The sequence below is a fragment of the Buteo buteo genome, chromosome 6 (assembly GCF_964188355.1).
Source record: "Buteo buteo chromosome 6, bButBut1.hap1.1, whole genome shotgun sequence".
Taxonomy (NCBI): domain Eukaryota; kingdom Metazoa; phylum Chordata; class Aves; order Accipitriformes; family Accipitridae; genus Buteo; species Buteo buteo.
This window is the reverse complement of record NC_134176.1, coordinates 25,342,156-25,356,487: the sequence shown is the minus strand read 5'-3', so window position 1 is coordinate 25,356,487 and position 14,332 is coordinate 25,342,156. Positions and strand designations below refer to the sequence as shown.

The window sequence follows — 14,332 nt, the reverse complement described above, 5'->3', positions numbered from 1 at the left end:
TTGGAAGGTAACGAGCAATCAGCAGCAGGACACCTTTGCTAGCCCTTCCACTGCTCACCCATTCAATTACAGCGCACAAAAGCTCCCAACAGACATTGGTGCTGCATGCCCTCTCATGTCAGTCGAGCTGGACTACACAAGCACTCCCAGTGACCAATATCTCCACAGCTAGGGCCAATAAGAAACCAGTAACCCCCTCTCTGTCAACCTTTTTTTTTTTGTTTGCTTGGGCCTTTTATATTAAAATAAACATAAGGCAACAAAAAGGGCCAAGACTCACTGTTGCTCTTTATTAAACAGTACAGCTGGGTATAAGAGGCACACAGACTAGTTCAGTTCTCTTGGGAGTTACACAAAACGTGCTACAGAAGAGGAGAAGTCAAGGAGCTGGGAAAGCTAGAGGGAGCAGGGATGGTTTGGGGCAGTAACACCCACACCACACCCATCACATAGCTGCCTACTTGTCACACACAGCCAGAAGGTCCCCCTGTGATGCTGAAGGCTGATGGCCCAGAACAGGGTTGCAAAGAGGACGTCCCCACTCCCAAATCCTCCTACCCCATCCCATGCCGTAATAGCTAGCCCCTCCTCCCAGCCCCGGCTCCTCCATCCCTCACTGCCTGGCACAAGAATGGGGAGGACCTCACCTGACCCAGCTGATGGAGAGACCCATGGGCCAGGATGCACAACACCACGCTGTAGGACTGCAGGAGCAGAGCCTGGTGCCACAGGGAGGACAGCGAGCATCCTACATGGGGATGTTCACTGCCTGTTCCACAATACCTCTCAGCTCCCCTCCCAAACACTGCTGGAGGGTTCCTTGCTTGCTGGAAGCTCATGGCCACCACCAGGCCTGGTGGCAGGGAAGCAGACCCCCATCTCACAGGGCACCCCATCGTCCCCTCCATGGCATGGGGCTGGGAGACCTCAGCTGCAGCTGCGAGGAGAGGGCAGCCCTCTCCTGCCCCAGAGTGGAGGACATCTGAGTATAGGAGGAATGTGTCTCTAGAACATCTCAGCCCTCAATGCTGGGCTCCTCCTGCCCTGAAGGAGCAGCAAAAAAGGGCACTGCCTCTAACTGAATACTTGCTCCATGTCCTTGCCCTGGGGCTAGTGATGGCTGGAAACAGGGTTCTGCCTGTCCCACAGCAACTTCCCCACAAAGATGAACTCTTCTTCAAAGTGCTCAAGTTCAGCTCCCCCCAGAGCCCTCAGGTGCTGCCTCTCAGCCACTTCCTGGGATTTCTTCCAGCAGATGCTGTCTTCTCACTCCTGTCCTGACACAGCACTGCTGCACATACCTAAGTGGGTGCCTCACTCTGCTCCAAAGCAGCTGTGTCTCAAGTATGGCTAGGAGGGATTACTAAGGGGTGAGGAGCTCTGCAGATGGGCACTCTGTGCAGCTGGAAAGCGCTCCAGGTCCTGACAGCATCAGCAGAGATATTCCAGGTCTGCATCCTCTGGCCAAGAGCCAGAATGATTTCTGGAAACTGTTGCCATGACATGATTGCAACCTTCATTTTTATTTTAAGACTTCTTTTCCTTGTATTTACTTTATTCTCCTTAACACAAAGCAGTAAAGAGCCACCACTGCTGCTGCATTTCAGCTGGCTCTGAGGTTAAACCAACCAGCCCAACCAACACAAGACTTTCAGCTGGCAGCCCACACCTGCTAAAAGCAGCCTCACCTTGGGATTAACGTGACCCTGCTGCCTGAAGCATCCCTAGGAAACACACTGAGTTGTGGCCCACCTGACACGAGGAAAAGCCATGGATCCCATCCAGGGGAGAGGCAAGGCAGAAGAGAGCACCAGGATTAACCGTCCGGTAGCGACGTGTTGGTGAAGTGAGAGGGGGAAAATCTCCCTACAAGGTCTGGGGAGGACGGCCACACAATACAGCGAGCTCCCACCTCTGCTGCTCCTGCCCCTGGAGGGAGTCAAACCTGCCATTGCCACAGCTGAACCAGGCACAGCAGTGCAGGAGTGAGCAGTGCCAGACCTGGCAGGTCTCGAGCATGGCAAACAGGATCTTGGGCAAATAAGCCCAAGAGGCCTACGCTAGCTATGATCTAACTAGGGTGGGTAGCAAGAGGAGGGAAGACAAGCCAGCTAAAAACCAGAGTAGGTACATGGGTGTTGGTGCTCCGGGTAGCCCGAAGGAACTTGGGGTAGGGTGGTGTACCTGTGGTGTGGCACTCCTAGGCTTCGCTGCAGAGACGTACCCTGCCAGCCCTTAGCAAAGGCAGAGACGTGGTCATGTCGAAGCAAGGCAGAATCACTGGGAGAGCCCTGAAGCACACGTGACTGAAGGAAACAGCGATGGGCTGGCGCACAGAGAAAGACAGAGGTGGAGAGAGGCAGAGAGCGTGGCGTGAGTGCTCCTTCTGCCCAGGACTGCTGCGTGGTCAGGGACGGGGTTGGCTGGCAGGATCTAGTCCCCTTCTGGGAGGGTCTCCCAGCCGCGTTGCATGGCTTTCACCACAGCACTGTAGAGTTTGCTCCAAGCCTCCCGTACGTCTGGGCTGAAGGCAGCGCCAAGGCATTTCTCCAGCATGTACAGCAAGGACTCGCCGACAGTCTGCAAACCAAACAGGGAGGTGTCAAGCTCAGCACCAAGTGATGACACACAGCCCCATCTCTTGCTTCACTGCCTTTTTGGACTTCTCCCATTGCAGGGCAGCTGCTCCTCATCCACCAACGGGGCCAGGCCACCCCATCCCTGGCTGCTCAGAGGGGGCCCAGAACCAGCCCATGATTTTCCCTGCCCTATGCTGGCCCTTACCCCACACCCTGGGTGAGTAGGGAGCGCAGGCAGGGAGCAAGGGCTGACATCACGCATGTAACGCCAGGGGAAAGGTACACGTCCATCTTCTGTGGCTCTCAGATGCGAGTAGCCAGCCCCATCCCCTGGCACAGCAGCAGATCAGCAGAGCTGAGCAATGCCCTGATGCCAGGAGAGTGGGCCAGACCCCAGACTGGATGCTGAGGGCCTGCCTCGCCACCTCTCAGGTCTCTCCACAGGGCACTGCTGCTCATGGAGCTGCGAGCAACCCCATCCAGGAGCACCCACACACTGAGCACAGGGCTGGTGGGGATCACTACCCCAAGCAAAGGGGACCCTCCTCCCGCTGAAGAGGACCAAAGCTAGCAGTATCAGGAGGGAGCTATGCGTTGGTTAGAAATCTTTCCTTCAACCTGCCTTTCCCTGCTGCGTAATCCAGCATTTCTCTCCATGCCTGATGCCAGGAGAGGAGTAAGCAAGGATTTAATATGGAGGATGCTCCTGTCCTACTGCCATGGAGGAAGCAGAGGCTGAGGTGCAGCAACCCCAACCCAGTGCAGACACAGAGAGAGGTGAATGCTCCCTTTCCCAGGTGCAGTGAGATTTGGCCGGATAATTTGATGCAGAGAACCAGGGCCCAGGACAAAGTCTGAGCCCGCAGCCCTGTGTCGCAGGAGAGACTGCAGTGCCCCAAACCATGGTGCTCCTCAAAAGGGGAAAATGCCTTGGTCCCCTCTGTCCTTTCTCCCTGGGCTTACGGGGGGAAGGCAGAAAATGAGGAGAGCTCAAGGGTTTCCCTGATTGAGCCAACGTCGCTATGCAGGTATCTGCAACTCAGGGGCTGCCCTGAGCCACCAGCTTTCTCTCCAGCCGGCTGAACCCAGCAGGTGGGTGCAGAGGGATGGGGTCAGCTGAGGGCTGCAGGCACAGCTGCACAAACACAGCCACAGTGGGACAAGAGAGGACGCCTCACCGAGAAAGACTCCACCTTCACCCCAACTGCCTGGTGCTTCTTGCCGAGGTTGCAGAGATACTCTTCCAGGCAGGACAAGTTCTCCAGGTGGCTCACAGCAGCATCGATCACCAGCATCACCTGCAGGAGCACAGAGGCAGAATGGCATTAGCAGCAAGGCTCTGCTGCCCTCCCAGAGGAACAAAGAGTCTGACCCCTGTACTTCACCCTTCTCAGCCTGACCACCTCCCAGCCCAGCAGATGCCCTCTGAGCTTTCCTTCACTCTGCTGTGATCTGTGTGTCACATCAGTGAGGTATGCTGGCAGCAGCATACACCACATCTTTCTATGGGACACTGCCAGAAGTGCCAGAGCAAGCAGCATTGCTGGCATCCCTGTCCCAGAGGCAGTAAACTGCTCAACCCTATAGCAGAGCAGTTATGGGGTAAGCTCTAACACTGATGCAGTCATTACAGCTCTTAGGACCCCAGGACAACTGTAGGGGAGCCCTGGAAGTTGCCAGGACTAGAGTTTCCGACTAGAAGTTGCCAAGAAGGTGCAATTGCGAATAAGGCAACTCCAATTCTAAGATCAGCCAAGGAGGAGATGGGGTAGATAGTACAGCCAAGAGACCGGGTTTGGTAAAGCACATACCACTGTGGTCTCCCAGGAGCACGAAGAGTCAAATGGAAACAGGAGAGAGAAGGGTTAATGAGGGATGAAGGGAACAGACACACCAAATTAGAAGAGATTAAAACCAGGGCATGGTGAGCTTGGCAAAGCCAAGAGGTGATAGAATTGCGTCTATAATTTCAACAGGAAAATTATCTCCAACAAGAGCAAAGAGCTATTTCAGCTCAGGGCAATAATAGCAGAAGTAAAAATGGACTTAACTTTGCCAATCAACAGAGGCTGGAAAATAACAAAAAAGCTTGCAGCTATCAGAGGAGCACAGTCCTGAAACAGCCTCTTATGAGGAATAAAGACAGGCAAGTGAGGCACCAAACTGATTTAAAGATGGAGCCAGACAGTTTATGAAGGCATCTGCAAGTCAAGGCTGTGCTCTACCCCGGTGTGGCCGCTATTTAGGGCTCAGCAAAGGGTCTTTGCTGCACTGGGTATAGTTCTGTCCATGCATGAGCTGCTCCAGGTGACATCAGCATTGCTCCTCTCCCTGTTTTGGGGGGAGGCAAATGGGTATCACAGCACTCCCCCAGAGGTTATCCAAGAGATGCTGTGGGCCTTTGGGCTCTACAACCCCACCAAAAGCCTCTCCACAGCAGTGAGTCCCTGGAGCCTGGCTCACTGCCCAGCTCTGTGCCACCTCTCAGTCAGCATGTGGCCAAGCAAAGGGCTTCAGTCCTTGTCTGGACAGGAGCGAGCTCACTGAAGCACTTCTGCAGTAGAGGAAGGGGGCTTCCAACCTTCGCAAGAGGCAATCCACTCTCAGATGAGGGCACGGAAATCAGGATGGTGCTTCTTACCCACCGCAACCCGCATCCTCATCCCTTCCCCACTGTTGTAAGGCACTTTGCCCTGGCAATAGCACCTTCTGCTAGCATGAGTAAACCCCCTGCAGTTATCATTGCAGGAGGAGACTTCCCATGTGTTCCCCAGTCAGGCACCCCACAGTCCCAAGCCATTGCCTAAGGGCTTCCACCTCCACTGGGGGAGGGGGGGGCTGTGCTCCGGCCATGCCACAGCCCCTCTCTCACCTTCCTGATGTGATCCAGGAACTCGGGGGTGGAGAGGCACTCCTGAGGGCTGGCAAACTGCTTGCAGTTGTACTGGAAAAGGGGCAATAGGTCAGGGTCCAAGTCAAACAGCCTGCAACAGCAAGAGAGAAACCCCCATCTTCTCACTAACTCAGCTTTATTTAGGGTCTTGCTCACCCCAGGAACAACCTCACCAGTAGCACACCTGTAGGCCTCCCTCTGCCTCCCTTCCTACCTACTGATCCCTCCCCACCTGTAAAGGACCCAGAGGTTCTGAAAAGTCTTAGTTTGGGGCAATCCAGGCAATCCAAAAAGTCTCTATTTCCCTAGCCCACAGCCCCAGCTCTCAGACATGTGTTTATGACACCTGAGGACCAGTCCCAGCTCACCAGAGTTCCTCCCAGCCTGGCCCTTCTTCCCAAAGTCTTGGTTGTTGTCTCAACTCTTCCCGTTCCCGCTTCACGATCCCCTTGAGCCCCAAAGCTCCCAAATCCAGGGAAAGCCTGCAAGCTCCAGCAGCCGGCTTTCCTACTGGAGCAAGGGGGGCACGTACAAACTCAGCTAATGCCCCACTCTCCCACACCATTACCAGCTCCCATTTCCCCCCCCCTCATCCTCCCTGCCAGTGTATGCCAGGCACATATGCAGCCGCCCAGGCAGATCTAACAGGCTGATGCTGTCCACGGAGGCCAAAGGGAATTCAGGCAAGACCGCCTCTCTTCCCCTCATCCTGCACATTAAACTAGCGCATCGCTCTCCCCTCCGCTAAAACTCCCAAACATTCCTGCTGCTGCTCGCAGCCCAGCTCTGCGAGGGTTGGCTCCTGCCCTGCCCCCGAAGCCGACCGTCAACTCTCCAACCGTCCTTTTTAAATGACTTTTCATAGATTTTCCCCTTCTTCTCTTCCCGTAATCGAGACATTAACCTGTCTAGGAGAGGCAAGGAGTTGGGTTTCAGCCGCTGCCCGCGGCACACGTTTGCTCTGCCCTCCGACCGAATGCCTTGCCCAGCGGCCGGGTCTTCGCCGGGGGCTGCGAGTGCCGGGTCAGGGGCGGCGAGGAGCTCCCCGCGATGCGCTCCCCAGAGCGGGGCGGGCGCGCAGCTCTTCGGACAGCAGAAGTAACGCCGACGAGACGGCGGGTCGGCGGGCAGGAACGCGCAAGACCTGCCCGCTGCCTCTCTCCCTCACCCTCCGTCTCCCCGCCACGAAGTTCTCGCTCCCGGAGGCTGGGAAAAGCTTCCCCCCCCCCCGCGAAGGGCTTCAGCCCCGCGCCGCTCCCACCGCCCGCCGGCCCCGGGGAGGGCGGGGAACCGCCAAGCGAAGGGAAGCGCTTTCCCTCCCGAGAAGCGGACCCCGTCCTTCCCCGGCTCCGCGTCCCCTCCCTCACCGCCCCGCTCACCTGCTGAAAAGGACGAGGCCGTGCTGGACGGGGCTGCCGCTCACCCGCTGCCAGCTCTCCCGGATCAGCGCTCGCTGCCTGCCAGACAGCGGCATCCCGCTCTCCATGGCGGAGGGGGCCGCCGAGCGGCAGCCGCCCGCCCCTCGCTCCGCCGGGGGGGCGCCGCCGCCGAACGGCGGCGGCGCCCCCCCGGCGGAGCGAGGGGCGGGCGGCTGCCGCGCTCACCTGGGGCGCGAAGGGAGGGCTCGCTTTGTCTTTCCCCACCTAACCCCCCCCGCAGGTTTGGCGGCCGCAGGGCGGAGCGGAAAGTTCAGCCCGTTCCCGGTTGAGATTTTCCGATCGGCCCCGCTTTAGCGCGTCAAGCGGCACGGCGGAGCAGCGCGGGCGAGGGGACCCGCCGGGACCGGCCGGCTTCGCTCGCCGTTCGGCACAGCTCCCGCCGAGAGTAACTTGGGGGCGGCGGGCCTGGGGGCCGCTCCAGCACTACGGCGTCTCCTCCTGCTCTTGGCCGCTTCTGCTGAGGCTCAGGACAGCCCGCGGCCGCCTGCTATCTCCACAGGCAGGTGCAGTCTAGCCCCTGCAAGACACACGTCTAATTTAAGGCTAACTACGCCAGCCGAACCAGGCGAAGTTGTTGACAACGGGTCAGAAGGCGTGTCATCTCGGTCAAACGTGTTCAGGACACCCAGCTTCCCTTTTTTGTTCAGGCAAAGGGAAACACTGCTTTTAATTTGGTCCCGGGATTTAGGCAGCACCGAGGAAACAAAGGCAGAAGGGGCAAGCGAGGTCTCAAGCAGCACAACAGAAGCCAGGAAAGCCAGAGCAGTCTTGCGAGTTCAGGTTTTCAGAAGGATGCGAGCAACACAAAAGCACAAATATTACTGAAACTGTCACAGTCTGCTCTGAAATAACAATTGTGCCGATCTCATTACAAGTTCTGGTTCTATGCATCAGCCTTAGTTCTTGTAATCAGGAGAGAAGGCAGCAGCCTCTGACCCAACCCAGGAGCACATTGACTCGGTGTAGGCAGAAAGGAGGCTCTTCTCATTGGAGTACCGAAAATAATTCCTGGGAGGAGACAAGTTCAAAGGCACAATGCTACATCCTCAGCCCCAGCCCCAGCTTGTCCCCAAGGGGCCTTTCTCCTAAAGAGCCGGAGTGACAGCACTGACTGCAGTGACAGCAGGAAGCCACCGGAGACGTCTCTGCAAGTGCCAGAATAAATTACCCGTTTTCGCAGGCTTTTGAGACCTCGCATTCTCAGCACAGACCAGACAAGATGCTGTATAGGAAAAGCTCCATATATATTGGAGGAAGCTGGAGAACCCTGTCCTAAAGCTGGGCTCTTGAAGAGTCCAACAAACTCACCACGAAATTGAACTGTCAGGTAGGACTAAGGAGTCCCACAACTACTTACAGACCTCTGGCTACTGAGCCAGAAAACAAATGATGTTCCAGGTACACTGTGTGTTGAATGCCATTGCTAGAAAAGACTTAATGTCAAATGTCCCAGGTCCTGGAAAGATGCAAATGCCTTCTGTTAAATCATGGCTCCTGTTAAAAATACAGCATTTTAGCTTTCATGATAACTAAGAAAAGCCCCAAAAGCATATGATCTCTACACACTTATATTCTTAGAGAACTGGGGATAAATAAAAAGCATTCAATAACAAAGAAAAGCCATGAGCTGCAGGGCCACCTCGAGGGTCAGAGCATGCAACCTGCCAGCCTGCAGCGCTTCCTGCTGTTGGCCACCATCTTTTTGTCCACAACAAGCTCCCACTAAAAACAGCGGCTTAGCTGTGTGTTTGCAAAGGAAACATTCACACTGGGGACTGATGATAAATCAGTGCGCTGATAACTGCTGAAGCTGCAAGGAGCCTGAAAGAGCAGCCAGGAGAGCAGCGGGAAATACCGGGTTAATCTGAGCAGGGCGGCTAACACAAGCCCAGTAGTGCCAACACAAACATTAACCTTTAGCTATCTTGCAGCTGATCGAGCGCACCGGTGAAGAGCATGAAGTGTCATCCTATATGTATCTGCACAAGCTACTCTGACATTTCAGCCGGTTGTCACAACCACACAGACATGGAGCTTCACCAGAGCCTGGCTGGGCAGTTCAGCCTGACCCTGCTAACGAGAAGGGGGAGCAGAACAGGCGGGCAGCACTGTGCTGCCAGGGTGCTGGAAAGGAGAGCGGAGAGTCCTCCTTAGACCACAGGATACCAAGGAGCAGAGCTGAAGCACATATGTGCAGTCAGAGCAGCAACCGAGGCTGAATATTTGCCTAGCAACACTTTGAATATATTCAGAGCTGCCTGATAGAGGAGGAAGAGAAGCACCACAAAAGCAAGCTGTTGTAGTTAAGAGCGATCAGCTCCTAAAGCTTAGCTGGGATGTGGGACACCTTTCCTCAGGTCCGTGCAGGCACCATACCAGCTATCATGTCCCAGGGCAACAACAAAATGCCATTGCTCCCGATGGCAAGGGTATCTCAGACAATAGCAGTGAAGCCATGACAGCAAGGGAAAACGGTGGCTTTTGTCCAGTCTTCCCCCTTGCACTTTCCCTCCATACTCCAGATGGTGGCTGCATGCTGAGCGCTCGCAGACAAGGCGCAAGTGTCAGAACAGACCAGACAAAATGGCAGCAATGGGAGTGCTGAGCGTGATGGGTCTTCTCCTCCTGCACACTATACAGGTGCCCCAGGTGATGAAAGGGGTGATGGGCTGGCCGTACCCCTGCCCACCTGTAGGCATCCAAACCACACACTCTCAGCAGTCTAAGAACCAAACAGAGTTAATTCCTTCCCTGTCCCCCGGCAACAGCTCCTTCTGGGCAGGGTACGGGAACATTCAGGAGCCGTTTCCCCACCTTCTCTGCCCTTCTGAATGGTGAATCCATCCCTTTGCTGCCTTCTGGCACTGGTACGTGACCTTTCCCTTAATAAAACCTGCAGTATTTTCCCCTGTGACAGCACAGATCTTCCAGCACGGAAGGGAGCTGTAAGGAAGGACCTGAGGTGGGAGACAGGTAGAGCTCAGAGGTAAGAAACATCCGAACCACTATTCACATATGACTTAAAAGAGCGAGGGCTCAGGAGACATGGTGCTCTTCCCTGCGTGCAAAGTGGCTTCTCCCTCGCAGCTACGTGGCTGTCAGAGGAACTCCTCCTGCTGCCAGGGCACTGAGGTGCTGACAGCACAAGTGGAATCCAGAGAGAATTTAAAGTACAAGGAAAAACAAACAAGCAAACCTCCCTTCTTGTTCAAGTGTTTTGTGAGCCTTCAAGCATGAGGAAGCCTCAGGATGCATCAAGAGGTTGAGCACTGCAAACGTTTCCATGGTCTGAGGGTTTCCTTTGATAGTCCCCAACTCCCTTGACTCCATGTACCTAGCCTGGCAGCTCAGCTCTTTTCTGAGATGTTCTTGGATTTCTACAAGACTGTTCCTGGAGCTCTCATGAGTGAAGAACCATCAGGTTAGCAGCACAGACTACTCTAAAATAATCTGTAGGCCACTTGGAGAAAGGGGAGGCAGATTTCTGGAGTAACTCACTGACCTGCAAAGAGGATAATAAAGCTCTTTTGTGCTTTGGAACAGCACAGATTTATAATGTTTTTCATTTGCAGCGGTTCTCACTATTGTCATCTACAGCCCCTTCAAGTTACAGTACCAACACTCATAACTCCCCTTGCCAAGTGTCGGCTTTACTTCTTCAGTGCCTCAGTTTACCCACAAGGAAAGAAACTTGCCCAATCTCATAAAACAGTGTGACAGAACTTGGAATAAGCTTGCAAATGCCAGGTCCAGCCCTGCACTCAGGGTTCAGGGCACTTGGAGAACAACCCTCCTTCCCCAGGGACACCCCATCAGCCTGGCCCAGGGATGACTGCTTTGCACGTGCTGCTGTGGCACTGTCAGTTTTCGTCCCAGCTGCTGTACTGACAAACCCAAATCCCCCTTTGCGCTCCTGTTCAGTTCCAATCTATGTCTGTGAGTGTTCATGAATAACGCCACTCTGATCTAGCTGCTTCAGGCTCCCTGCTCACCTCAGATACAGACTCCTGGGCTTGGCTAATCCCTTTTCTTTCCCCTTGCCCCCAGTCTCAAAACCACAGACCGTGACAGATCTTCTTTTCCCCAGACTCCAGCCCCCATCCTCAGGTGGGAGCAGAAGTCATGCAACATTCCCAGCAGTCTTCTCAAGCTACCCCCTCAGGCAGCGGTGAGGCACAGCTCAGTAGCAAAGCAAATCATGAAATACAGTTGCATAACAAGAAGCAAAAGAGATGCAAGAGGGAATAATCTTGCCCATAAAACGATGAAGGCAATAGCCGCAGAGCTCACTGGCTGCCACCGTGCCTGCAGGGAGAGCAGGGCAGCACTACTGACCTTGAGGATTTAGACTAAGGGGAGAGGGATAGGCAGAAGGAGGAGGAACAATGTGTGGGAGAGGATTCAACAGCAGAATAAAATGAAAGCATGTCTTTTTACTTCGATCTGCTACTAGACATCCCCAGGTTCATCTTGGATCTCCCAGAGCCAGCTGAGGAAAGTTTGTACAGGCAGGTGAAACCAATCCAAGGCTGACAGGGCACAAAGTGAGAGGAGAAGCCAAAGGGGACCACACGGAGAGCTGCTAGCCTGAGTATTTTTGACTTATGAGGCTGTTGGACCAGGTCTGGCACTTACAGATGCTCAGACCTTACCTTGGTGGTTATTCACCTTGTTGTCTCTAGCATAGCGATAATCCACCAGTTGCTACTCCCACCACCAGGCTGATCTTCCAAGCAGCAACCGCTGTCTTTTCTAAGTCGCTCTACCAAAGCGAGTTCAAAAAGTCTATCTACCATGTCAGTCTTGACACACAAGCTGAATCTGATCATAAGACACAACTACTGCAATGTGCGCACTCGAAGCTAGTGGGATGCAAGCAGCCATGGTCCCAAAGCTCTCCAGCCTCATTAGCTCAACATGGTGCTGTAGGTAATATGCCCAGCAGCTTGGCAAGCACTGTGTCAGCACAGTTACCTGGCTTCTGTCCTACCTTGGTGCTGATCTCTGCAGTGCTCATTGATGGTCTTCTCTCTGACCTCAACTGTGTCTGTTCTTTCCCTCCTTCCCGCAATTTCAACTCACACTATTGACCAGGACATCTCCTACCATCATTTGACTTACAGCCACTGGCTCTGACAATAGCACCTTTGATGTGATTTATTAAAAGAAAGAGTTTTGCATTTAATTGCACCCATCCCTTCATGGCAGGGCTGTGCTAGCAGCGCAACATTTCAGCTTTACACTCAGCCATCTGCTCTCAAAGCAAACCCCATGTGTTATGGTTCTTTGTGTGGGATCCTTTCCTGCTTCAGGTCTTCTCCTCCTCACCTATCTAAGCCATTCCAGTTTGGCGGCTCTGTCAAAAATAATTCTCCTGTTCAGCGAGAAATTTTGCACCTGCAGACTCCAGAGTCAAAAATGCCTAAGCACTGAATAAATATTGTGGCTCTGTCTTGAGGAGAATGATGTACTTATGCCACATCATAAAGCACTTTCCAATCCATTAGTAACTAAATAGGATGTTAAACAGCAACTGTTAGTAATAAAGACTTAAAATCAGCAGGCACAGATAGCTTGCACCCATGAGTCCTACAAGAGCTGCCTGAGGGGATCTCTAACCTACTTATTGTTAATTTTTTTTTTTTAATAATCCTTGAAACAATGAAATTTCAGTAGGCTTATAGAGTATAAAATGTGGCAATAATCATCCTGTTTGGCCTTTTTGAGTAAGTAAGGAAGAAACTAACTAGCCTGATAAAAAACAGCATAGAGAAAATAACGAAAAACCCAGTAGGGGATTTATTATAAAAGCATTTGAAGATGGGTGTACAACTTTTCAGAGTGATCCATCAGTTCATGCCTTTCCATCTCTGCGAAGTAGTGGTCTAATTCTTGATCCATCTCTTACTACCTATGTCCTGACAGTTTTTCATTAACTTTGATATTCCTCATTAGGTCTTCATTTTGTGAAGCAGCCTTTTTGCTTCCCCCCTCTGCATGACTCTTTCATAGCAGCCCTTAGTAAGTTGAGTTCTTACTTTCTGGATGCTTCTTTCTTGTATTTGAAGTCAATTAATAATTTGCTACTCAGCTTCTCATCTTTGGCTCTTCCTGGCCTTGCTTTGCACTAGGATAGTTGGTGCTTCTGTTCCTGTTGACTTTATTTAAATATTGCTCCTCAGACTTGCTTCCAATGGGATTTTGCCTGGAAGTTATCAAATTGTTTAAATTCACTTTCTTCAGCTGCACTGGCTTTATTTGGCTGTTCTCACACAGGTCATAAATCTTAGGTCATAAATCTTAAATAAAGATGTACCATCTTACGCATGTTCACATTCTCATCTCAACCAATCCTCCCCAATTCTAAGCTAGTTTCCTTCTCCACCTTGTAGCCCAATAGTTATTGTTCCTAAAGCATTCCAAGGGATCAGCACACTGCCAGGGTGGGACTCGGCTGACCCAACACAGATGCCTTCATATGGGCAAGTAACTTAACCTGCCTTTCTAGTCAATGGAGAAACCCAGGTACTTTAGAACTACCTCATCCTAAAACACATGGGGGGGGGGGGGGGGGGGGGGAAAGGTCAGATGAATGAAGCCTACAAACTACCCTTTGTCAGCTGCAAGACAGCAGGATGACTAGCTTTGGATGAAATCTGGAGACAAAACAATGACTGCAAGAATGGTAAACATGGACAAAGCAATTTACAGCAATCATAACACTCAGTAGACTATGCCCATTCAGATAAAGCACAAGCTTTCTATTTCCAGACCGTGCATTACATGGGCCAGAGCTACAGAGTTAGAGATGGCGTATTAGAAAACAACTCCAAAGTGTACGACAACCACAATCCTTGGATGTAAACCAGGAAGCAGTGGTAGGAGCAATGAAAATTTATTTCAGCAGATGGAATTGGGGAGACTGATGTTGGAAGACACTATACAGTTTGAGAAGCCATATGGGTAAACTGAAGAAAATGAGAAAAGAGGCATGGGAGACTGAGGGCTAGAGAAAGCAACCTGCATTGAAAATTTCTATTTGGTTAGCAAAAAGAAGATTAAGCAGCAGCATGAAGACAGAGCACAAAATCTGTATTAAAACACCAGGTTATAAAAAAGCCTCATTCTTGTTGAGGAACATGTAACAGAATGATGGCTGGAATTTAGAAGGCTAGAAACCTGGCAGGTTCAAATCAAATGCAAATGAAATCAGTCACCAGTGTTCACACACGCGAGATCACTTACCTGCAGAAAGAACCCATTCTTCCTTTAGAGGGCAGCGAGAAGTAAAGTTTTACTTCAGATATTATCAGCATTTTCTGAACAATACTTCACGCCTTTTCCTTACGGTGGTGTCCCTACACTCTAGCACAGCTTCTGTATCAGCAGTCCTTCCTTCCGGAACAATAGCCCTGATCAGA

General features: G+C 52.4%; 2 protein-coding genes across 7 annotated transcripts in view; both read right to left on the bottom strand.

The window, feature by feature from the left end:
* Positions 1–274: 274 nt before the first annotated feature.
* NGB (neuroglobin) lies at positions 275–6,958 on the bottom strand. Its single transcript, XM_075030099.1, has 5 exons — positions 6,852–6,958; positions 6,284–6,376; positions 5,452–5,563; positions 3,758–3,877; positions 275–2,580 (listed from the first exon to the last, which is right to left on the bottom strand). The coding sequence occupies exons 1-5, from the start codon at positions 6,956–6,958 to the stop codon at positions 2,434–2,436; spliced, it is 579 nt and encodes a 192-aa protein (XP_074886200.1). The 3' UTR covers positions 275–2,433.
* Positions 6,959–7,082: 124 nt separating this feature from the next.
* POMT2 (protein O-mannosyltransferase 2) overlaps positions 7,083–14,332 on the bottom strand; it is a 39,922-nt gene continuing 32,672 nt past the window's right edge. For 2 of the 6 annotated variants that reach the window (XR_012650713.1, XR_012650715.1), the window contains 2 exons: positions 14,157–14,323; positions 12,550–13,116 (listed from right to left, as the gene is read on the bottom strand). The gene's annotated coding sequence lies outside the window, so the exon portion shown is untranslated. Of the gene's footprint in view, positions 7,429–12,549; positions 13,117–14,156; positions 14,324–14,332 lie in introns of those variants that run through there. The other 4 variants (XR_012650710.1, XR_012650709.1, XR_012650714.1 and 1 more) reach the window with 4 other exon arrangements.